The sequence below is a fragment of the Jaculus jaculus genome, chromosome 17, assembly GCF_020740685.1.
Source record: "Jaculus jaculus isolate mJacJac1 chromosome 17, mJacJac1.mat.Y.cur, whole genome shotgun sequence".
NCBI lineage: Eukaryota > Metazoa > Chordata > Mammalia > Rodentia > Dipodidae > Jaculus > Jaculus jaculus.
Genome location: NC_059118.1, coordinates 16,330,910 through 16,356,487, shown reverse-complemented (window position 1 = coordinate 16,356,487; position 25,578 = coordinate 16,330,910). Strand labels below are relative to the sequence as shown.

General features: G+C 48.5%; 1 protein-coding gene and 1 pseudogene across 2 annotated transcripts; one reads left to right on the top strand and one right to left on the bottom strand.

Moving 5' to 3' along the window:
* Window positions 1-703: 703 nt before the first annotated feature.
* Cspg5 (chondroitin sulfate proteoglycan 5) lies at window positions 704-19,173 on the top strand. Of its 2 annotated transcripts, none has more exons than XM_045137076.1 (5): window positions 704-845; window positions 1,555-2,656; window positions 10,512-10,700; window positions 13,071-13,146; window positions 18,704-19,173. In XM_045137076.1, exons 1-5 carry the CDS (start codon window positions 704-706, stop codon window positions 18,863-18,865), a joined length of 1,671 nt encoding a protein of 556 aa, XP_044993011.1. In that variant the 3' UTR covers window positions 18,866-19,173. The 2 variants fall into 2 exon arrangements, with proteins under 2 accessions (XP_044993011.1, XP_044993010.1); XM_045137075.1 differs by having other exon boundaries at window positions 13,071-13,227.
* A 2,250-nt stretch (window positions 19,174-21,423) lies between these two features.
* Window positions 21,424-22,268, bottom strand: LOC101594966 (annotated as a pseudogene).
* Between the last annotated feature and the right edge of the window lie 3,310 nt (window positions 22,269-25,578).

Below are 25,578 nucleotides of genomic sequence, written 5' to 3'. Positions count from 1 at the left end.
GAGGAGCACGGGCTTCCGCTCCCTCCACCCGCCACCGCGACCCTTCCGAGCCCCGCCCCGAGCCTGCGGGTGTCCGAGCCCGCCGCGTCCCCGCCTCCGCCTCGGCGCCCCGCGGGTGGGCTCCTCGCGGCTCCCCCCACCCCCGGTGCACCTGCCCGCGACTGCCACGCGCTGCGCTCCGCCCCCGTCTGTCCGTCCGTCCGTCCGTCCGTCTGTCTGTCCCCGACGTCCCGAGCGAGGAGTCAATCTGTCTGTCTGTCCTCGGCATCCCGGAGCGAGAAGCCAGTCCGTCTGTCTGTCCTCTGCATCCCGAGCGAGGAGTCAGTCTGTCTGTCTGTCTGTCTGTCCTCTGCATCCCGAGCGAGGAGTCAGTCCGTCTGTCTGTCTGTCTGTCTGTCTGTCTGCCCCCCTCCCGCCCCCCGCCGCCGGCGTCCTCAGCTCTACGTGCGGCGGGGCGGGCGGGGTGGGGGCGGCGCTGAGCGCGGCGGCGGCGGCGGCGGCGGCGGCGCGGGAGGAGCGGGAGGAGGAGGAGGAGGAGGAGGAGGAGGAGGCGCGGCGCGGAGGACCGCGGCTGACGGCGGACGGCGGCGGCATGCGGCTGCTGCTCGCGCTGCCCACGGTGGGCTGAGGCGGCCGCAGCACGGGCGGGAGGCGCGGCGGGCGGGCGGGCCGGGGCACGGGCGACGAGGCGGCACACCGCGCCATGGGCCGAGCCGGGGGCGGGGACGGGGCTCCGGGCCGGGGGACCCCGCCGCCGCCGCCGCCGCTGCCGCCGCTGCCGCTGCCGCTGCTGCTGGTGCTGGTGCTCGGGGCCACGCTGATCGTCACCGCGGGGGCCGTGCCGGGTAGGTACCGACGGCGCCCTGCCGGGGCGGGGGCGGGGCGGGGTGGGGGAGGTGGGACACCCCAGCAACCCCGACGTCCCCCCCAAACCCACACTCCCCCCCCCCCACACACACACAAGCTCCCGGGTGCCCGGGGTGTCGCTGGCTTCGGGGACAGGTGGACAGAGAGAGCGCTAGCCGAGGCAAGGGGGCGGGGCACTGCCTGGCTCGAGATGTGGGGAGAGGAGGTAGGGACCCCAACAGGGGACGGCGGCTGGGAGGAGAGGAAGGGGCCCTGAGGGTGGGCGGGTGGAGATGGGTGGAGGGGAGCAGCCCGTGGCCCTGCGTGCAGACCGCAGGGTGGGCTGGGGGCGGGGCTCTGCACGCGCTGGGGGCGGGGCCTTGTGGGTGGGGCGTGGCCCTGAAGCTAAGACATAGATGGGCAGAATTTTTTGGGGGGGGGCGGTGGGTGCTGGGGTGAATTGGGGCGCTGCCCTAACTTACCCTCTCGGATTATGTGAGTCCTGTCTGGGGCGGATCCGCGCAGGAAACCATAGGCAAGGTGTATGTCCACCGCTTGGGGGGGGGCGGGCTTTAAAGTGGGGCGTGGCTCTGGCAACCTTAACCTAGGAGTGGGCACCTAGTCTAGTGGAGCGGGGCGGGCCCAGGGCCCCTTCACTCGCCTTGACGTTCTGCCCTTCGTGCCCGCCCCTCCCCCACCTGCCCACAGCACGCGAGGCGGGCAGCGCGATCGAGGCTGAAGAGCTGGTGAAGAGCAGCCTGGCATGGGAGCCCCGTGCCAACGACACGCGGGAGGAAGCCGGCCTGCCAGCAGCTGGGGAAGATGAGACCGCGTGGACGGTGCCCGGCAGTGAACTGGCTGCGGTGGGCCCTGGGGTCGGGCCAGAGGAGGCACTGGAGGCATCGGCTGCGGTGACTGGTACCACCTGGCTGGAGGCAGATAGCCCGGGCCTGGGTGGAGTGACTGCAGAAGCTGGTAGTGGTGATGCCCAGGCCCTTCCAGCTACACTCCAGGCTCCCGATGAGGCCCATCGGCAGTCTTCCATACCCCCTGCTACCCCTGAAGCTCCGGAAGCCAGCGGACCTCCCTCCTCCACTACCCATGACAAGCTGAGCCCAGGCCCCGAACTTCCTAAGGAGAGCCCCTTGGAGGTTTGGCTCAACTTGGGAGGCAGCACACCAGACCCTCAAGGGTCAGAGGCCACTTACCCACTTCAAGGCACTCGAGAGACCCAACCAGCCTCAGACATAATTGACATTGACTACTTTGAAGGATTGGATAGTGAGGGTCGTGGTGCAGACTTAGGCATCTTCCCAGGGTCTCCAGGAACCTCAGAGAACCACCCTGACGCTGATGGAGAGACCCCTTCCTGGAGCCTGCTTGACTTATATGATGACTTCACGCCCTTTGATGAGTCAGATTTCTACCCCACCACGTCCTTCTACGATGACCTGGAGGAAGAGGAGGAGGAAGAGGATGCAGTAGGAGGTGGAGACCTGGAAGATGAAAACGACCTTCTCGTGCCCTCCCAGAAGCCTGGTGTGGGGCCCGGGACAGGCCAGCCCACCAGTCGGTGGCATGCTGTTCCTCCACAGCACACCCTGGGCATGGTCCCCGGCAGCAGCGTCGCCCTTAGGCCCCACCCAGGAGAACCAGGCAGGGACCTGGCCTCCGGTGAAAATGGCACGGAATGTCGCAGTGGCTTTGTGCGGCATAATGGCTCCTGCCGGTCAGTGTGCGACCTCTTCCCAAGTTACTGTCACAATGGCGGCCAGTGCTACCTGGTGGAGAACATAGGGGCCTTCTGCAGGTAAGGGTGTGGCAGACACCTATTCAGGGCTTGTATGACAGCCCCTGAGCAATGTAGAGATGGGGCACACGCAGCAGGTAATGGAATGTGAGAAGCACCACTTCCAAGACGGTGTACATTCATTCACCCAATTCCCAAGTCAAGAAAGATTCACTGGGCTGGAGGGATGGCCTAGCAGTTAAGGCGTTTGCCTGCAAAGCCAAAGGACCCAGGTTCAATTCCCCAGGACCCACGTTAGCCAGATGCACAAGGGGGCACACATGTCTGGAGTTCATTTGCAATGGCTGGAGGCCCTGGCACACCTATTCTCTCTCCCTCTCTCTCTTTCTCTGTCAAATAAATAAATAAAAATAAACTATTTTTAAAAAGAAAGATACCACTCAGAGCCAGGCAGGCATGGTGGGTACATATCTATAATCTCAGCACTGGGAAGGCTAAATCAGGAAGATCTGGAGTTGGAAGCCAGTCTGGGTTAGGTAGTAAAATCCTGTCTCAAAAAAAAAAAAAAAAGATATGGCTGGGTATGATGGCTCACACCTTTAATCCCAGTGCTCAGGAGGCAGAGGTAGGAGGCTCTCTGAGAGTTAGAGGCCATAGTGAATTCCAGATCAGCCTGGGCTGGAGGGAGACCCTACGTAAAAACAACATCAACAAAAAAAAAACCCTGCTCAGGTTTCTTCTTTTTCTTTTTTTAAATTTTGTTTGTTTGGTTTTGGTTTTTTGAGGTAGGATCTCACTAGTGCAGGCTGACCTGGAATTCACTATGTAGCTTCAGGGTGGCCTCGAACTCGTGGTGATCCTACCTCTGCCTCCCGCCCAAGTGCTGGGATTAAAGGTGTGTGCCATAAATATTTTTTTTTTATATTTGCAAGCATAGAGCAAGAGAGAAGAGAGACAGACAGAGAGAGAATGGGCGTGCCAGGGCCTGTAGCCACTGCAAATTAACTCCAAATGCATGTGCTCTTTGTGCATCTGACTTACGTGGGTCCTGGGGAATCAAACCTGGGTCCTTTGGCTTGGCAGGCAAGAGCCTTAACCACTAAGCCATCTCTCCAGCTCTCTTCTTCTTCTTTTTAATATTTTACTTTTACTTATGTATTTGAGAGAGAAAGAGATGGAGAGAGAGAGAGAGAATGGGCGTGTCAGGGCCTCCACCCACTGCAAAGGAACTCCAGACACATGTGCCACCTTGTACATCTGGCTTATGTAGGTACTGGGAAATCAAACCTGGATCCTTAGCCGTTGTAGGCAAGTGCCTTAAGCACTAAGCCATCTCTCTTTATTTTTTTGTGTTTTTCTAGTTTGGGCTAGCCGGAAGTCACTCCATACCTCCAAGCTGGCCTCAAACTCACCTTAGTCCTCTTACCACTGCATCCCAAGTGCTAGGATTAAAGGCATGCGCCACCTTGCCCAGTAAAGTTTCTTCTGAAAATATACTTCCTATCCAGGAATGGTGACACAAGTCTGTAATCCCTGCACATGAGAAGCTGAGGCAGGAGGGTCATGAGTTCCAAGCCAGCATGGGCTACAGTCTCAAAAAAAAAAAAAAAAAAAAATACTTCCTGTCATCTCACTGTAGAAGTCTGAATTTGGAAGTCATCTAAGCATTATGTGTCCTTATGCAAACCATTCAATGGTAAAGGGAGAGTGAAAGAATTTCTCTAAGGGCTTTGGAAAGGCCTTTGTGGAGTTGCAGGGTTTGCTGGAGTGTGCTGGCCACACTAGTAAATTAGTCAACAGGCCTGGGACTGTGCTCTGGAGGAAGAGTGACTGCTGATTGCTCCTTCCAGCTCAAATGTATGTGCCAGGAAAGCCCGGTGACCCTGATGGGGACATGGGCCCGTGAAGTCAAAGTAACAACCCTGGGAGCAGACCCAGAAGAGAGCTGCTTCCCCAAGGGGAAGTCAAGCTGAACGTCCTCAAAGGTGCTCTTGACTTTGGGTGGCGGCCTTCTTCTCTCTACCCTGATTCATACTTGGGATAACAAATCCATAACGCTTTCAAAAAGCTTGCAGAGCTTAGATAACCTTCAGGTAGTGGAGTTCGAGGATAGCCTGACACTACATAGTGAATTCCAGGTCAGCCTGTGAGACCTTACCTCAAAAAGCAAAAACAAAAAAAACATGTCATGGCCATGCTACCCAGAACACCCTGATTTCATCTGATCTTGGAAGCTAAGCAGGGTCAGGCCTGGTTAGTCCTTGGATGGGAGATATCTTTCAGGATATTGTAGGTACCTCATCAGTAATTATTACAGTCACCTCACTCTTGGGAACTGCCCTTACAGGTAGGTATGTACCTGCTTGAGAGTTCACTGCCTTACTATAGAAGGATCCCATGTCAAGGTGATCTGGATGGTTCTTTAGAAGTGGAGGAAAGCACCCAGGTTCCTTTGAGTCATGTCTCCATTAGGCCTTCTAGGAGCATTTCTGTTATCTACAGATCTTTGTTGCTTATTTTATTCTTTTTTTTTTTTTTTTTTTTTTTGAGGTAGGTCTCACTCTAGCCCAGCCTGACCTGGAATTCACTATGTAGTCTTAGGGTGGCCTCGAACTCACAGCAATCCTCCTATCTCTGCTGGGATCAAAGGTGTGCACCACCATGCCCAGCTTGTTGTTGCTTTTAAGACAAGGTCTCATGTAGCCCAGGCTGGTCTTAAACTCCTAATCCTCCTGCCTTTACCTCCCAAGTGCTGAGATCACAAGCATGTGCTATCACACCTGGCCTCAGCTCTCTCTCTCTTTTTCTTGTTTTTTTTGAGGTAGGGTCTTGCTCTAGCCCAGGCTGACCTAGAATTCACTATGTAGTCTCAGGGTGGCCTCAAACTCACAGTGATCCTTCTACCTCTGCCTCCCTAGTGCTGGAATTAAAGGTGTGAACTCAAATCTCCTTTTAAAGATTTGTATTTATTTATTTATTGTTTTTTCAAGGTAGGATTTCACTCTAGCCCAGGCTGACCTGGGATTCACTAAGTAAGCTCTGGGTGGCCTCCAATTTATGGCGATCCTCCTACCTCTGCCTCCCAAGTGCTGGGATTAAAGATGTGTGCCACCACACCCAGCTTCCCTTTTAAAGATTTTTATTAGACTAATATGTAGAAAATAGTGAGTTTCCACCTTGGCATCAAACCTAGTTGCATTGTCTCCCTCTGGTCCAAGCTGGCTTCAAACCAGGGCAGGCAGAAGCCTCAGCCTCCTATGTGCTGGGATTAAAGATGTAAGCCACCATGCCCAGCTCAAAATTCATGACACTATAGTCACCAGTATAGAATATGACTTGTGGTTGGAGCTTTCCATCCATCCATTACCAAGAGTAGTTTTTCTCTTTCTTTCTTTTTTCTTTTCTTTTCTTTCTTTCTTTCTTTTTTTTTTTTGAGGTAGGGTCTCACTCTAGCTCAGGCTGACCTGGAATTCACTATGTAGTCTCAGGGTGGCCTTGAACTCACAGCGATCCTCCTACCTCTGCCTCCCGAGTGCTAGGATTAAAGGCGTGAGCCACCACTCTTGTCTTCATCATAATTTTTTAAAATATTTATTTTATTTTACTTATTTGAGAGCAACAGACAGAGAAAGAGGCAGGGAGAGAGAGAGAGAGAGAGAGAGAGAGAGAGAGAGACAGAGAGAGAGACAGAGAGAGAGACAGAGGGAGAGATTGGGTGCATCAGGGCCTCCAGCCCCTGCAAACAAACTCCAGGTGCATGCACCACTTTGTGCATCTGGCTTACATGGGGACTGGGGAATCAAGCCTCAAACTAGGGTCCTTAGGCTTCACAGGCAAGCACTTAACTGCTAAGCCACCTGTCCAGCCCTCATCATAGTTTCTTGATTTAAAGAAACTACTCTTAGCCAGGCGTGGTGGTGCACACTTTTAATCCCAGTAGTCAGGAGGCAGAGGAGGATCGCCATGAGTTCAAGGCCACCCTGAGACTACATAGTGAATTACAGGTCAGCCTGGACTAGCGTGAGACCGTACTCAAAAAACAAACAAAAAAAGAAATCATGATAATTGGGGCCAGGCTTCGGAGATGGCTCAGTCAGTGTTTGTCGCACAGCCATGAGGGACTGAGTTTAGATCACCAGTATTCATAGAAATGTCATAGAAATGGTGGCTCATTCCTGTAATTCCAGCACTTAGGAGGTGGAGACAGGCAAATCCCTGGGATAAACTGGCTGCTTAGACTAGCCAAATCAGTGAACGCTTGGTTCAGTGAGAGATCCTGTGTCAAGTAAAATAGAGAGCAATTGAGAAAACACTGACATCAACCTCTGGCCTCCACACATACACACACATGTATGTGAATGCATATATGCACACTTGTGTGCCCACACACATGCAATAAAAAACCATAAATAAATTAATTATGGTTGAGCGTGGTGGCGCACGCCTTCAATCTCAGCACTTGGGAGGCAGAGGTAGGAGGATCGCCATGAGTTTGAGGCCAGCCTGAGACTACATAGTGAATTCCGGGTCAGCTTGGGCTAGAGTGAGACCCTACCTCAAAAATCCCCAAAAATAAAAATAGAGAAATTATGGTAATGGCTGAGCATAATGGTGGCTCACAGTTGTAGATAGATGAGGAGGATCAGAAGTTCAAGGCCAGGCTTATATACAGTGAGTTCAGGGCCATCCTGAACCACATGAGACCTTGTATCAAAAGAAAAAAAAAAAAAAAGGTGTTGTTGTATGTCTTTAATCCTAGCACTAGGGAGGCAGAGGTAGGAGGATCTTGCTGTGAATTCAAGGTCATCCTGGGACTACAGAGTGAATTCCAAGTCAGCCTGAGCAAGAGTGAGACCCTACCTCGAAAAACCAAAATAATAAAAAAAAATAGAATAAAATGTATAAGCATATTATTTAAATATTTATCTATTTGAGAGAGAGAAGCAGAGAGACAGAGTGAGAGAGGAAAAAGAGAGAGAGAGAGAATGGGAAACTGCAAACAAACTCCAGACACATGCACCTCCTTTGTGCATCGGGTTCATGTGGAAATCCAACTGGACTCCTTTGGCTTTGCAGGTAAATGCCTTAACTGGTAAGCCATCTCTCCAGCCCCAAGGCAGAATTTTTTGTTTGTTTTGTTTTTCAAGGTAGGGTCTCAGTCTAGCCCAGGGTTAACCTGGAATTCACTATGGAGTCTCAGGATAGCCTCGAACTCACACAGCAATCCTCCTACCTCTGCCTCCCAAGTGCTGGGATTAAATGCATGTGCCACCACACCCAGCTTCAAGGCAGAAATTTTGATGGTGAGACCTGGCCAATGAGTTGGGACAACCAGCAATAGGGAGGGACTGTGTAGTTTTATTCTTCACACTTGAGTTCCAGGAACTATGCAGCATGCAGCAATGGGGTCTGCAAACGTCATTTTTCATCCGACTGGAGACGTGACATTTTCACCTTCAAAGTAAGCTCCCCATCGGAGTGTGAAAATTCAGAGCCCCTGAGGCCTCTGGGGAGTTATGGAAGTGTCCAGAACCACAGGGAGAGCTTGGGGGCAAACCCCGAGGGGGAGAGTAGCATCCTCCTCCTCACTCATCTGCATGGCTCTGCTGTCCCTGACCCAGAAGGGCGTCTCCACGTGACCCATGTCAGTCCCCCTGGCTTAGCTAACGTCCCAGGTTCAGGCTCCGGGGCTCCCTAACCTGGACTCCGGCTCCAGCTGCGCACACCCAGCTCTGGCCAGTGCTCTCGCAAACTATTTTGCATTCCACTCACAGGAGACTGCTGAGCCTTTAGCCGCAGACTGCAGCGTGCTTTTGTCTCTGTCACCCTGACCCACTGCAGAGCCACAGCAGAACTTTTCGAGAACACTGAGCTAGAGGGCCCCCCACTTAGAGGGGTCTGCATTCCATGGCAACCTTAAACAGACTGGCTCCCCCTCCGCTTCCCAGCCCGCCCTTCTGCAGCCTCAGTGATGGAAGGGGTTCGGCTGGAAAACAGAATTCCTTCTTAGCCACCTCTCCCCACCCTGTGTGGAGTGGCCACTTCTCTGGTGCATAATTTCCCTCGTCTCTGCACCCCTTTCCCTAGTCTGCCAATTCACCCTGTGTCCTCTCTCCTTGCCTGCCTCTGTATCCTTCCACATCTTTTCCTCTTTGAAGCAGCCTGGTTCCCATGGAAACAGCGATGTCATTGGAAGAGTTGGAGCCTGGGAATGTCCCCAAGGGCAGGAGAAAGTCACTCAACAAAAGGACTAAAAACCCACCCAGAGGGTTGGTTCTCACTCTGCGCCATAGTTCTCATAGTAATGAGAAGCTTGAGGGGCAGAACTTTAGGGGCTACGGGGTTAAGAGGAGAAATCTGTCCATCTGTGTGTGTGTGTGTGCTTCTCTGTCAATCCTGTTAGTTCTCAGTGGCTGGCTGGCCATGTGAAGAGGAAGAAGGGGATGCAAAAGCAGCCCAATGGGTTGCGTGTGGAGGGCAGGTTCTGGTACCTGTAGCCTTAGCTCCATCCATCTTTTTTTTAAAAAGATTTTTAAAATATTTTACTTTTATTTATTTATTTGACAGAGAAAGAGGGAGAAAGAGAGAATGCAAATGAACCCCAGACGTGTGTGTCCCCTTGTGCATCTGGCTAACATGGGTCCTGGGGAACCGAACCTGTGTCCTTTGGCTTTGCAGGAAAACACCTTAGCCGCTAAGCCATCCCTCCAGCCCCTCCCATCCATCTTGTATCCTCTCATCTGACTCTCACCTACAGGCAGGGCAGGTAGAAGTCTGAGACTCCCTGTGATTGTACTCTTTGAGGCTGAAGGGCAGAAGACCATGATTCTGGTCCTTCCCCCTGTCACTTAAGAGTCACATTACCTGGAGGCATCTCCTCAGTTTCTCTGTGCCTTGCGTACCTGTTTGTATCATGGACTCAGAGCTGCCTGGCCCATCCCACAGAACGGCGCTAAAGATTGGTGAAGAGGGCTGGAGAGATGGCTTAGCAGTTAAGCGCTTGCCTGTGAAGCTTAAGGATCCCGGTTCAAGGCTCGATTCCCCAGGACCCACATTAGCCGGATGCACAAGGGGGGTGCATGCGTCTGGAGTTCGTTTACAGTGGCTGGAGGCCCTGGCACACCCATTGGCTCACTCACTATCTCTCTGTCTCTGCCTCTTTTCTCTCTATGTCACTCTCAAATAAATAAATAAAAAATAATCAACAAAAATATTGTTTTTAAAAAAAACTGCTGAAGAACACTCACCGGGAAGTACGCATGGACTGGGGCCAGTTCAGTTCCTCGAGGCAGCCCTAGGAGCAGGCTGTCCAGATGAGTGTTGGCATCAGGGCCACACACCCTTGTTTTTCTTTTCTTTTCTTTTTTTTTTTTAAATATTTTATTTATTTATTTGAGAGCGGCAGACACAGAGAGAAAGAAAGATAGAGGGAGAGACAGAATGGGCACGCCAGGGCTTCCAGCCTCTGCAAACGAACTCCAGATGCGTGCGCCCCCTTGTGCATCTGGCTAACGTGGGATCTGGGGAACTGAGCCTTGAACCGGGGTCCTTAGGCGTCACAGGCAAGCGCTTAACCGCTAAGCCACCTCTCCAGCCCTTGTTTTTCTTTTAATATTTTATTTTTATTTTTATTTATTTATTTGAGAGCGGGAAAAAGAGGCAGAGAGAGAGAGAGAGAGAGGGAGAGGGAGAGAAGGGCGCACCAGGGCATCCAGCCACCGCAGACGCACTCCAGACACATGCTCTCCCTTGTGTATCTGGCTTACACGGGTCCTGGGGGATGGAACCGAGGTCCTTTGGCTTTGCAGGCAAGTGCCTTGAGCCGCTAAGCCATCCGTCCAGCCCAGGACCCACACCCTTGTTTTGAGCAAGGCCGCCCTTGCCCAGCACCGGGGTGCCCATTCTGTGCCTGCAGGTGCAACACGCAGGACTACATCTGGCACAAGGGCGTGCGCTGCGAGTCCATCGTCACGGACTTCCAGGTGATGTGCGTGGCCGTCGGCTCCGCCGCCCTCGTGCTGCTGCTGCTGTTCATGATGACCGTCTTCTTCGCCAAAAAGCTCTATCTGCTCAAGACGGAGAACAGCAAGCTGCGGAGGACCAAGTGAGTCTGCGCCTGCCCGCGGGCCTCGCCCGCCCCCGACCCAAGGGCGCAATGGGTCCCCAGCTTTTTTGCTCATGCTGCAGGCTCCTCCCGTTTACATAGCCATACACAGAACGCGCTGGGGAGCAGCCCGGGTGGCGCGGGTTGGGGGTGGGGGGGGAACGGCCTGTGGTCTTGTGCAGGGTGGCCTTGAACTCACACAGGGATCCACCTACCTCTGCCTCCTGAGTGCTGGGATTAAAGGTGTGCGCCATCATGCCCGGCTTAAATCCACTTCTTTTTTAAAAAAAAAAAAAAATACTTATTTATTTGAGAGAGAGAGAGAGAATGGGCATGCCAGGTCCTCCAGTCACTGCAAACAAACTCCAGATGCATGTGCCCCCTCGTGCATCTGGCCTACGTGGATACTGGAGAATCGAACCTGGGTCCTCAGGCTTTGCAGGCAAGCGCCTTAACCACTAAGCCATCTCTCCAGTGCTAAATCCACTTTTTGAATGCTCAAAAATAACCTTATGCACTTAGCAAAATACCCCCCCCCCCATTTTTTTTCTTAGTGCTACAAGGGTCACCAAAGGAAGAAACGAGACATCAGTTTTCTTGAGACCCGAGAGACAATTAATGCAGAACTGGCCTCACTTACCCTCTCATCCTCATGCCCCATTAATCCCCCTGGCCTAAGACTCCCCCCCCCCCCCCCAGAGAATGTGACTGGCGGACTTTGGCTTGGTCCTGGGAAAAAGACAAAACACCATCTGTTGCTCCTGTGCTGGCTAAACCCATGCAGTGTGCAGACGCAGCAGCCCTGTGACCTTTCGTTAACCGCTGTGGGGCTGGAAGGGCCCCTCCATTGTGCCTGTGCATTGAGGCGGGGGCATATGTATACACGTGATCTCTCCAGAGAGACACAAGCCAGGACCCTTAGCTCCTCATCTCAAATGCCTCCAAGGCAGTGGGTGTGCAGGAGACAGGGAGATGGGGACCACCTTAGTCAGGACAGCTACGGGTGGTCGTGGGAGAGCAGCTGCCAGGGAAGTGGCAGAGCAAGAGCTATGGCCAGAAGGGGGGGGGACCTCATTCTAGGTCTTCGCCCTTTGGCAGACTTTTTCTTCTACATTTCTTCCACACGTTCATTCATTCCCGCATCCAGTTACCTCTGAGAACGCTACATGGGCTCAGAGCACTGCAGATACGACGATTTATTGATGCTAAGACACATATTTTTCCTCACATATTAACATCTCTGAAATTGGATTGTGTCTTACAATCGCTGGCATCTCATAACACTGGTAGCCAGATGGTTGTCTTGCTGCAGCTGTAATTGCCTGGCATGCACCAACACGGTCATAACTGTTCATATCGGTGTTAGTTCTTTAAGGTCCAAATGAGCTACTTCAAGTACATAATAAAAAATCCAAGGTGGGCTGGAGAGATGGCTTAGCAGTTAAATGCTTGCCTGTGAAGCCTAAGGACCCTGGTTCGAGGCTCGATTCCCCAGGACCCACGTTAGCCAGATGCACAAGGGGGCGCACACGTCTGGAGTTCATTTGCAGTGGCTAGAGGCCCTGCTGCGCCCATTCTCTCTCTCTCTTTCTCTCTCACTCTTTCTCTGTCTGTCACTTTCAAATAAATAAACAACAAAAAAAAAAAACTTAAAAAAAAAATCTAAGGTGAAGCCAGGTGTGGTGGCGCACGCCTTTAATTCCAGCCCTTTGGAAGTAAAGATAGGAGGATCGCTGTGAGTTCGAAGCCACCCTGAGATGACAGGGAATTCCAGGTCAGCCTGGGCTAGAGCGAGAACCTACCTTGGAAAAAAAAATCCAAGGTGGTTTAAGTGGCAGAAGTCTTTTTTTTTTTCTTTTTTCTTTTATTAGTAAAACAAGGGAATTTATTTGGAAAGTAGAATATCAAAGGCATGATTCTAACATTGAGTCAGATTATTAAAATTAGAAAAAGTTATAAACTACGGTAAAGACAGGGATTCTGAAGATGGTTACAAACAAGAGAACCCAAGTTTCTTTCACGCAAGTTTTTTTTCTTAACAGTATGTCAAATCATGGTGCTTTGTATTCTAATCTCTAGCATCTCATGAAATGCAGTATTTGACTCATGAAGCAGAGACATGACTGTTTTTGCATTTATTTGTTGTTGTTATTATTATTATTTTGGTTTTTGAGGTAGGGTCTCACTCTAGCCCAGGCTGACCTGGAATTCACTATGGAGTCTCAGGGTGGCCTCGAACTCACAGCAATCCTCCTACCTCTGCCTCCCGAGTGCTGGGATTAAAGGCGTGCGCCACTGCGCCCGGTTTGGGTTTGCATTTTACCAAGATCATTTCACTTACATCTTCCCTTCTCTCTTCTGTCCTATCAGCAAATTCCGGACCCCATCTGAGCTCCACAATGATAACTTCTCCCTCTCCACCATTGCCGAGGGCTCGCACCCAAATGTAAGGAAACTTTGCGACACTCCCTGTATCTCCTCCCCCCATGCCCGTGCCTTGGCTCACTATGATAACGTTGTCTGTCAGGTAACTTGTTTCTTCTCATCTCTCTTTATGCATGCCTCTTACTCTTGTCCTGTTTCAGGGATAAGATCTCCAGGTAGCTTTGGAGGTCAGCTGAGGGCAAGGAAGAGGGGGATGAACACTTGTCACCTCCTTGCAAGCTGAGTTACAGGTACCAGAGGGCTTTTTCTAGGGTGACTCAGGATTTAGAAGTCAGAATATGGTCTTTTACTTTCCACATCTGCTTGCATCCCTGGGGAATTTCCTGGTGGCCATTGAAATAAATGGGGACTGTCCTTTGGGATCAATAGAGAACCTCTCACTCAGTGTCGCTGCCCAAGACCCCTAAAAACTTAACTGGCACATTAAGACACACTGGTCAGGGCCAACGTGAGCATAACATGGGTAGACAATGTTAGTCTATGTTCTTTCCCAGGGGAGGGATTCTTACGGGGAGGGCTTGGTTTTGTTTTTGTTTTTTTTTTTTCAGAGTCTCACTGTGTAGTCATGGCTGGTCTTGAACTTGCAGCAAATCCAGTTACAGGTGTCAGCCACCACACAGCTTCTTCTCAGGTCTTTTTATTAAAAAAAAAAAAAATTCAGGTCCAGACGTGGTGGCGCACGCCTTTAATCCCAGCACTCGGGAGGCAGAGGTAGGAGAATCGCTGTGAGTTCAAGGCCACCCTGAGACTACCTAGTGAAGTCCAGGTCAGCCTGAGCTAGAGTGAGACCCTACCTCGAAAACCCAAAAAAATAAATAAAATAAGATAAATTAAAAAAAAAATAGGGCTGGAGAGTTAACTTAGTGGTTAAGGCACTTGCCTGCAAAACCAAAAGACCTCTGCTTGATTCCCCAGAACACACGTAAGCCAGATGCACAAGATGTTGCATGCGCCTGGAGTTCATTTGCAGTGACCAGAGACCTGGCGCACCCATTCTCTCTCCCTCTGTCTGCCTCTTTCTCTCTCTCTCAAACAAATAAATTAAATTTTATTTAGCTGGGTGTGGTAGCACATGCCTTTAATCCCAGTACTCAGAAAGCAGAGGTAGTGCCGTGAGTTCAAGGCCACCCTGAGACTACATAGTGAATTTCAGGTCAGTCTGGGCAAGAGCAAGACGTTTATAAGGGGCTGGAGAGATGGCTTAGAGGTTAAGGCACTTGCCTGAAAAGCCAAAGGGCCTCAGTTCAATTCCCCAGGACCTGTGTAAGCCAGGTACACAAGGGGGCATGTGCATCTGGAGTTTGTTTGCAGTGGCTGGAAGCCCTGACGTGCCCATTCTCTCTCTCTCTCACTTTACCTGTTTCCCTCTCTCAAATAAATAAATAAATAAAATTTAAAAATATTTTATTATTTATTTGAAAGCAAGAAAGAGGCAAAGAGAGAGATAATGGGCATGCCAGGGCCTTCAGCTCCAGCCATTGAAAACAAACTACATGCATGTATCATCTTGTGCATATGGTTTACATGGGTCCTGGGGAGTCAAACCAGCCTCCCCCGTACCCCCCCCCTTTTTTTTTTTTGAACAGTGTAGCTTATGTAGAAATCTGAAAAAGCTCTTTGGCTGATTGTGGTGGTGCATGCCTTTAATTCCAGCACTTTGGAGAAAGAAGTAGGAGGATCACCTTGAGTTCAAGGCTGCCCTGAAACTACATAGTGAATTCCAGGTTAGCCTGGGCTGGGGCAAGACTTTATCTTGAAAAATAGACAAAAAAATAATAATAGTAATAAAAGAAAAAGTCCTTTGACGTCATGAAGTATCAGAGCTCATCATGCCTTAACATTCTAGATCTAGACCTGTGCTATGAAGTGGGCCTGCCTGTAAGACACACATGTTCTGTATCTGAAATAACTATGGTGGCTCTCGCCTATAATCCCAGAATTTACATTTTTTAAGATTTTATTTATTTGTTTGTTTATTTATTTATTAGAGATAGAGGGACAGAGGGAGAGAGAGAGAGAGAGAATGGACACGCCATGGCCTCTAGCCATTACACATGAACTCCAGACACATGCAACTCTTTTTGCATCTGGTTAATATGGGACCTGGAGCATCGAACCTGGGTCCTTAAGCTTCACAGGCAAGCGCCTTAACCACTGGGCCATCTCTCCATCCCTTAAAATATGTTTTTAAAAATCATTTTATTTATTAGAGATAGAGGGATAAAGAGAGAGAGAGAAAAAAAAATCCCAGAATTTGAGAGGCTGAGGTATGAGGATTTCTGAGAGTTTAATCAGTTGAGACTTTAGAAACCAACCACCCCCACAAAGAAAATAGCTTGGGTTATATAGTGAGAACTTGTCTGGAAAGAAAAGGAGGGGAGGGCTGGTGAAATAGTTTATCACTTTGCAAGCTTGAGGACCTGAGTTTGATCCCCAGAACCCATGTGGAAAAAAAAAACAAAAAAAAAAAACAATCCAGGTATGGTGGTGCATGCCTTAATTAAAGCAGAGGTAAGAAAATCGTTGTGAGTTCAAGGCCACCCTGAAACTGCATAGTTAATTCCAGGTCATCCTGGACTAGACTGAAACCCTATGTCAGAAAAATAAATAAATAAATAAATAAAACAAAAAGAAAAAAAGGTTGGCCATGGTGGAGCAGCACTGGAGAGGCAGAGACAGGTGGATCCCTGGAGCTCACTGTCCAGTCTAGCTTAATTGGTAAGCTCTGGGCCAGGGAGAGACCTTGTCTCACAAAAAGGTAGATGGGGGGCTGGAAAGAAGGCTTAGCTATTAAGGTATGTGCCTGTGAAGCCTAAGGACCCTGGTTCAATTCTCCAGGTCCCACGTTAGCCAGATGCACATGATGGAGCATGGGTCTGGAGCTCATTTGCAGTGGCTACAGGCCCTGGCGCACCCATTTTCTCTCTCTCCTTCTCTCTGTTTCTAATAAATAAATAAAAATAAAATATTTTTTTAAAAGGTAGATGGCTTAGCAGTTAAGTGCTTGCCTATGAAGCCTAAGGACCCCAGTTTGAGGCTCAATTCCCCAGTACCCACACAAACCAGAGGCACAAGGTGGCACATGCATCTGGAGTTTGTTTGCAGTGGCTGAAGACCCTACTGCTCCCATTCTCTCTCCCTTTGCCTCTTTCTTTCTCTGTCTGTTTCACTCTCAAATAAATTAAATATTTTTTTTAAAAAGGTAGGTGGCTTCATATAGTAAATAAATAAAAAGAATGATTGCTGCTATTACCAAATACTAAAACTACTGACTCTAGATTGAAATAATAGAGGTTTTATGGTGGTGGGAGGGGAAGTGGATGGTACGTGAGAAACAACACCCAAGGTTGTCCTCTGGCCTCCCCATGCCTATTCACACCCAAACATACCCACAAATGCTGGGCACAAGAGTGCACACCTGTAATCCCAGCACTTAAGATGTAGAGACAGAAAGATCAGGAGATCAAGGTCAAATGAGTTCAAGGCCAGCCTGGGTTACATGAGACCCTATCTCATCACCTGAAACACACACATACTTTATTGTTTTTTTATAATTATTTATTTCAGAGAGAGAGAAGCAGGGCGTGGTGGCACATGCTTTTAATCCCAGCACTTGAGAGGCAGAGATAGGAGGATCACCTTGAGTTTGAGGCCACCCTGAGACTACACAGTGAATTCCAAGTCAGCCTACCTTGGAAAACCATCACGTTTGTATCTGAATCCCTGTTACCTTTGAGGTACAGGGTGCCCATATGGTTGGGGCACCGCACTGGGAGCAGGGGATGTAAAATGGTTCCCAGGACTTATGCCAAATGTCTGTCCTGCTCCCTCGTGGCTGGCTACATCTGCCAAGTTGAAGGCAGATGCGCCTTCTGCTGTAGGATTCGGTGACCTTGGGCTTAATAGGATCAGTTCTGGAGGCGACGCAGGCTGAGAGAGCTCCGTCTGGGTTTACACACTCCTCCCTCACCTGTTCTCTTTGCAGGAGGTTCTTAGCTGGGGTACCTTGGTTTCTTCCTTTTGGGATCTGCTTCTCTCATTCCCCAGCCCCATCCCCAGCCCTGAAGGCAGTTTTCTCTATAGTCCGGCCTGGCTTTGAGCTTGCCCTACTCTGCCTTAATGTTAACTCCAGGGTAGCTGCGATTATAAATTTAGTCTACCAGGCTTGGCTGGCAATTTCCTCATCTGAACACCAAATCCCATGAGCTCTTACAATGTGGCCTCGCTTTACTTCATGATATCATAGCTCTTCTTCCCTTCACATTCGGAGATTGTCTCCTTGCCTCTGCAGTTTCTGTGCCCTTGTAAGAGGAAATGTGAATACAGGCCCACATTCAGATTCCAGCCGGCTCATGATCTTGCTTGTTTGTTTTTTGAGGTAGGGTCTCACGGTAGCCCAGGCTGACCTTCACTATGTAATCTCAGGGTGGCCTTGAACTCAAGGCGATTCTCCTACCTCTGCCTCCCAACTACTGGAATTAAAGGCATGTGCCACCACATCTAGCTTGGTTATATCTATCTTTTTTTATAATGGAAATATTTTATATTTATTATTTATTTGACAGAGAAAGAGGGAGAAAGAGAGAATGGGCTTGCCAGGGCCTCTAGCTACTGAAGATGAACTCCAGACATGTGTGTCCCCTTGTGCATTTGGCTAACATGGGTCCTGGGGAATTGAACCTGGGTCCTTTGGCTTTCAGGCAAACATCTTAGCCATTCCTCCAGCCCATCTATCTTTAATTTTTAAGATTTTTTATTTATTTTATTTATTTTATTTTTATTTATTTATTTGAGAGTGACAAAGAGAGAAAGAGGCAGAGAGAAAGAGAGGGGAGTGGGCGTGCCAGGGCTTCTAGCCACTGCAAACAAACTCCAGACGCATGCACCCCCTTGTGCATCTGGCTAACATGGGTCCTGGGGAATCGAGCCTTGAACTGGGGTCCTTAGGCTTCACAGGCAAACACTTAACCGCTAAACCATCTCTCCAGCCCTAAAGATTTTTTTACTTTTATTTATTTATTTCAGAGATATATACAGAAATAGGCAGGTAGAGAGAGAGAAATTGGGCATGCCAGGGCCTCCAGCCATTGCAAATGAACTCCAGATGCATGTGCTCCCTTGTGCATCTAGCTTATGTGGGTCCTGGGGAGTGGAACCTGGGTCCTTTGGCTTTGTAGGCAACCATCTTAACTACTAAGCCATCTCTCCAGCCCTGTGAACTTCTTATATGTAAATGGCCTTTGCTTTTGAAAAGGGTGGTTTTCTCAAAAGCAGCTGCCTAATGCATTACTTGAGATATTCTCGTCTTGTTTTATTTTGGTTTATGTTTTTCAAGGTAGGGTCTCCCTCTAGCCCAGGCTGACCTGGAACTCTCTCTGTAGTCCGAGGCTGGCCTTGAACTCATTGAGATCCTCCTACCTGTGCCTCCCAAGCACTGGGACTAAAGGTGTGTGCCACGTTCCGGTCTTGGAGCTGCTTGGCCGTGCTCGTTGAGCCGGGGAGGAAAACCTGATTGCTCTTGTCTCTTTCCCTCCGCCTCCAACTTTCTCCTCTTCCAGGAGGATCCTAGCGCACCCCACAAAATCCAGGAAGCTCTCAAGTCCTGCCTGAAGGAGGAGGAATCCTTTAACATCCAGAACTCCATGTCACCCAAACTTGAGGCTGGCAAAGGTGACCAGGCCGACTTGGAGGTGAACTGTCTCCAGAATAACTTAACCTAAAGCGAGCAGAGCAAGAAGAGAGGCAAACAGGGGTGGGGCGGGGGCAGGGAAGGAACACGATCTCCTCTTGTACAGAGTCTATTTCTTGTAACCCATTTGTTCAACTCTTCTTTTCCTGATCTCATGGCATGCTCTGATGTGTTTTATACAGGAGAGAGAAATACTTAACTAAGCAAAGAAACCGGACAGGATTGCATACATTGGATGGTTTTGTTTGTTTGTGCTATCTGTGCATTGCTTTTGCAGCTGTGATTTCTAAACCTATGCTGTTATTCAACTGACCTTTTTTTTTTTTTTTGTACTTTGACCCACCTTTTTTTGGAATACCAGTAAAAAAAAAAAAAACAAAACAAATCAAAACAACAACAACAAAAAGCTCTTGAAATAAAACTTTTTTAAAAGCTACTCAGCATTGTTTTCTCCTCTTCTTTCATATGTGCTGTATGCACATGTGTGTGCAGAAGTAGAGCCCGTGCACACATGTGTGAAAGCCCGAGGAGAACACACAGTGTCTTCTTTTCATTCATCTGCCTGTTTCCTTCAGATAGACTCTCCCTTCACTGAACCTGGAGCTGTCGTTTTCTGTCAGACTGGATGACCCGTGAGTCCCTGTGATTTTCTGGTCTCTACTCACCACAGGACAGGGGTTAGACATACATGGCCACACACAGCTGTTTGCATGGTGCCAGGGAATCGAACCCAAGGCAAATCAGGCCCTCATGTTTGCACGGCACATGCTCTTAACCTCTGAGCCATCACCTCCCCAGCCCTAGACTGTCTGTTTTCTTAGGGTCAGGTTCACGCTGTACCTGTTGTCAATTCTAACTGAATTCGCATCTTCGTTGAAGATATTGTGTTTAGGCATGTTTGAAACCTTAGACACGGTGTACCCATCAGCTTGGACTGCCATGGCAAAACACCACAGACTGCCTTAAAAAAAAAATAGAAATTTAGGGCTGGAGAGATGGCTTAGCAGTTAAGCGCTTGCCTGTGAAGCCAAAGGACCCCGGTTCGAGGCTCGGTTCCCCAGGTCCCACATTAGCCAGATGCACAAGGGGGTGCACGCGTCTGGAGTTCGTTTGCAGTGGCTGGAAGCCCTGACGCACCCATTCTTTCTTTTTCCCTCTATCTGTCTTTCTCTCTGTGTCTGTCGCTCTCAAATAAATAAATAAAAAATGAACAACAAAAAAAAATAATTAAAAAAAAAAAGAAATTTAGTTTGTTTTGGTAAAATACATCTTTAGTCCCAGCACTCGGGAGGCAGAGATAAGAGGATTGCGGTGAGTTCGAGGCCACCCTGAGACTAGAGTGAATTTCAGGTCAGCCCAGGATAGAGTGAGACCCTACCTCGAAAAAAAAAAAAAGTTGGGTATGGTGGCTCACGCCTTTAATCCCAGAGGTAGGAGGATCACCATGAGTTCAAGGCCATCCTGAGACTACATAGTGAATTCCAGGTCAGCCCGGGCTACAGTGAGACCCTAACTCAAAAAAAAAAAAAAAAAAAAGTTTTATTTATTTATTTATTTATTTATTTATTTGAAAGACAGAGAGCTAAAGAGAGAGAATGGGCACACCAGGGCCTCCAGCCACTGCAAACGAACTCCAGACACATACGCCCCCTTGTGCATCTGGCTTACATGGGTCCTAGGGAGTCGAACTGAGGTCCTTTGGCTTTGTAGTCAAATGCCCAACCAAGAGCAGCTTGTGGGGCAAAGGTTTGTTTTGGTTTACAGGTTCAAGGGGAAGCTCCATGATGGCAGGGAAAAATGATAACATGAGCAGAGGGTGTACATTACTTCCTGGCCAACATCAGATGGACAATAGCAATAGGAGAGTGTGCCAAACACTGGCAAGAGGAAGCTGGCTATAACACCCATAAGCCCACCCCCAACAACACACTGCCTCAAGGAGGGTTTAATTCCCAAATTCCCATCAGCTGGGGACATGGCATTCAGAACACCTAAGTTTATGGGGGACACCTGCATCAAACCCCCACAATGACCTTGCATGCTTGCATCTCCTTGTGTATCTGGCTTATGAGGGTTCTGGAGAGTTGAACCTGGGTCCTTGAACTTTACAGGTAAGCACCTTAACTGCTAAACCATCTCCCCAGCCTGAGACTTTTTTTACTTTTTGGAGGTTGGGTTGCACTCTAGCCCAGGCTGACCTGGAACTCACTATGTAGTCTCAAACTCACAGTGATTCTCCTATCTCTACCTCCCGAGTGCTGGAATAAAAGGCATGCACCATCACGCCTGGCTTTTTTTTTTTCAGTTTTCCTAGAGGTCTATTTCATTACTGTTGGGTAGCACATTTAACAGTTAAATACATTTAAATAATGTATAGGTGACTGCAAGACTGCAGCATTGGTAAGTTGGCAAACAATTCAACTAGAAACCAGCTAACATGTAACTGTCTACATATTTAAAATATAGCTCTTCCTATCCTTCGTTTTGATCACCTTCTTGGGGGAGGGCGGGAGACACCTGCTGGTCACATGGAAATATATTAAGGCCAAATCTTCCAATATCCATTCCCAGAGGTTTCTTGTAGTTAGATTAAGCCTCCAATTCCAGGGCAAGCCCAAATTTTTGACCTCGAGCATTAATGCTCTTCCTGTCTACCAGAGCCGACAATTTGAACTTCACACCAGGCCTCAGAGTCTGAGTGTAGCCCACTCCAATTAAACTCAAATTGTTGACTTTTGCAGAAATAGAAGCAGTGGGATTCAACTGGTATTTAGCATCAATGCCAACGTGGGTACAATGAGTACCCAAAGTCCAAGCGAGGTTTACTGAAGTGTCAAGGTCTTTGCATGCTTTCTGATAAATTGATTCTCCAAATTCGGTCCCATCACTGACATTAGTGTGTAACTGGAAGTCCCCAGTCCCGTAGCCCACTGCAGTTATTCCACGTCAGCTCTGACTCGGCCCTGTCAGGGGTCATCTGGTGTCCAGCAAGCCAGCCCTCGTAACCAAAGACAGCTGAGCCATGCATTGCCGGTCCGGCAAAATCAAAGTCAACATCACAACCAAGATGTATACATTCCCTTTTGTACAAAGACTTGATTTTACCACTCTCCTTTCCCATGCTTGGCGAGGAGGTAGTATCAAATGTCAGTTTCAAATCTTGACATATCTGGTCTTCAATTGCAATTTCTGTTCCAAGAGTTCCATTTTTCTGAGAAAGTGAGGCCATACTCACACCATTTATATTTGGTCTCCAAAGTCCCAGTAACTTTACCAGTGTCTGTATTAGATGAACCAGATGTTGAGAATCCCACACCACTGCATGACTTTGTTTTCACATCCAACTTCACCAACCCAAAGCCAACTCCTTTGTTGAAAATGTCTCTGGCAGCTTTGCCAAGGTCAGCGTATGATGGAGGAATACACATTGGGCGCGGGCAGCAGCCCTGTCTAGAGGTCGTCATGGCGAGGCCGTGGGAAGAGGTGACCTGGTGCTCTCTCCAGAGGGACACCCCCGTCGCTCACTACCCTCACCACAACTCAGGCTGCATTCTTACAGTCGGCCATGTTGGGCTGCAACTCTCTGAGATTTTTTTTTAAATTTTTTATGTTTACTTATTTATTTGAAAGTGATAGAGAAAGAGGCAGAGGGAGAGAGAGAGAAAATGGGCACGCCAGGGTCTCCAGCCACTGTAAACGAACTCCAGATGCGTGTGCCCCCATGTGCATCTGGCTAACGTGGGCCCTGGGGAATCGAGCCTTGAACCGGGGTCCTTAGGCTTCACAGGCAAGTGCTTAACCACTAAGTCATCTCTCCAGCCCATGAGATTATTTTTTTTATTAACAACTTCCATGATTATAAAAAATATCCCATGGTAATGCCCTTCCTTCCCCCCACTTTCCCCTTTGAAACTCCACTCTCCATCATATCCCCTCCCCCTCTCAATCAGTCTCTCTTTTATTTTGATGTCATCATCTTTTCCTCCTATTATGATGGTCTTGTGTAGGTAGTGTCAGGCACTGTGAGGTCATGGATATCCAGGCCATTTTGTGTCTGGGGGGAGCATGTTGTAAGGAGTCCTACCCTTATAATAATAATAATAATAAATATAATTGATATAATTAATTATATAATTAATATTAATATGATATATTATATAATATAAACAATATAATAATAATAATTATTATTAATTTATTTTTGTTTTCTCGAGGTAGAGTCTTGATCCAGTCCAGGCTAACCTGGAATTCACTATGTTGTCTCAGCGTAGCTTCGAATTCATGGCGATCCTTCTACCTCTGCCTTCTTAGTGCTGGGATTAAAGGAAGGCATATGCCACCATGCCTGGCTCAATTAAAAAAAAAACAAAACACTTTTTTTCAAAGCCAACTAGGAAGCCAGGCGTGGTGGCACATGCCTTTAATCCTAGCACTTGGGAGGCAAAGGTAAGAGGATCACTGAGTTCAAGGCCACTCTGAGACTACACAGTGAATTCCGGGTCAGTCTGGGCTAGAGTGAGGCCCTACCTCAAAAAAGCAATAAAATAAAATGGAGCCAATAGGGCTGGAGGGATGGCTTAGTAGTTAAGACGTTTGCCTGCAAAGCCAAAAGACCCAGGTTTGATTCCCCAGGACCCACATTAGTCAGATGCACAAGGGGGCGCACATGTCTAAAGTTCATTTGCAGTGGCTGGAGGACCTGTCAAATAAATAAATATAAATTTTAAAATGTGGAGCCAATAAATCACGCAGCAATACAAATCAAGGCAAATCAATAGAAACACACTTCCAGAGGTTTCAGTTTGGCTAGAATTATCAGACTGAACATAGACAAAGTGTTCTAGAAGCCTGAACTGTTCACTCTCCCCATTTGGTACCAGAATCATTACAGCCTTCATCCCGTCTTCAGTTTCGTTTTATTGCTGTCTTCAGTTAGCTTTTGTGGAGCTGGGGGTTCAACAGAAGTTTTGTTTGTTTGTTATTAAAGGTGTGTGCCACCACACCTGGCCACTCAGCTAATTTTTAAAACAGGTTTTATATATTTATTTGAGAGAGACACAGAAAGAAGCAAACAGGGCTTAGTAGTTAAGGCACTTGTCTCGGAAGCTTAAGGACCCAGGTTCAATTTCCCAGTGCCCATGTAAGCCAGACGCACAAGGTAGCCTATGTGTCTGGAGTTCATTTGTAGTGGCTAGAGGGCTTGGAACACCCGCTCTCTCTCTCTCTCTCTCTCTCTGTCTTTCATACACACTCTCTCTAAAGTACATAAATAAAACAGACTGGGTGTGGTGATGTACGCCTTTAATCCCAGCACTCGGGAGACAGAGGTATGAGGATCACCGTGAGTTCAAGGCCACCCTGAGACTACATAGTGAATTCCAGATCAGCATGGGGTAGAGTGAGACCTTGCCTCAAAAAACAAAATCAAACAAACAAAAATACATATATATGTAAAGTGAAAGAGGCAGATGGAAAGAGAGTGAATATGACCACACCAGAGCCTCCTGCCCTGCAAACAAACTCCAGACTCATGCATCAGGCATTGCATGGGTACAGGGGGAATTGAATCCTTTAACCACTGAGCCTTTCTCAAGCCTTATTTAATTTATTTATATTTATATTTATATTTATTTATTTTGTTTTTTGAGGTAGAGTCTCACTCTAGCTCAGCCTGACCTGGAATTCACTATGGAGTCTCAGGGTGGCCTCGAACTCACAGTGATCCTCCCACCTACGCCTCCCCAGGGCTGAGATTACAGGCGTGCACCACCACATCTGGCTAGCAGGCAGTGTTTCACCAGCATCCCACCTTTGATGGGTCCTGTATTCCAATCCACTCCCCAAGCTTTGCAAGACTTTCAGAAACTATTGACTTCTCTTAGTCCCCTTATCTAAACAACAAATGAACCTGGTTGTCGGGCCCACCCGTCCAAGCACCTTTGGAGTATCTTTTCAACCTTTTGATGTTCATCAAACGCTTGGACGCCTCCTTCGCTGCCCACAAAGAAAGAATTCCGGCTAATTTACCTAGTCTCCAACCACACAAGCCCTCTGTGCTCACCCTGGACTCCTGCCCGGATGGAGTTCCGCAGGCCTCTCATTGCTATTGAGCGAGTTGGGCTGTGTATTGGGTTATGTGTTCCAGTTTCCTGATCATATCTCTTATTTAATTGGCGGTGGTGGGGGGGGGAGCATTCTTGGTTTGTTTAAGACTTCCAGAATATTGTGTGAATTAGGAAACCTTCCTTTCAAGGATAGGATAGGCACCTTTGGATCCTTCCACCAAAAAAAAAAAAAAAAAAAAAAGCCCAGTCAAGAGGGATTACATAGAAAACTACTTTGTAAATTCTAAATCCCATCCAGCCATGGGGTTTTGGAAGTACTTTGTAAATACAGTGCTTGGCTGTGTTTTTTCCCACGATGGTATTAGGTAATGGGCAGCAAAGGCCTGGCTCTGTCCCCACTTTACACCACACGCGAAAGGGATAGGCAAACCCAGATGCACGGGGGGCAGGAGACAGTGGAGGCCTGTTCAGTTGTCACTCATGTTGCCAAGAATCTTTGTCCAAAGAAGGAGCTAAGTGTTGCAGTCGGATGTACTGGTTTCTATTCAGGCCTGTCCTCTTTCCTGCTGGAGTATATGCGCTACTCACTGATTAAAAAAAAAAAAAAAAAAAAATCGAGAAAGAAAGCAAGCCATAGAGTGACCAGTGTCCTCTCTGGGAACTCTCTTTCCCTTCCACA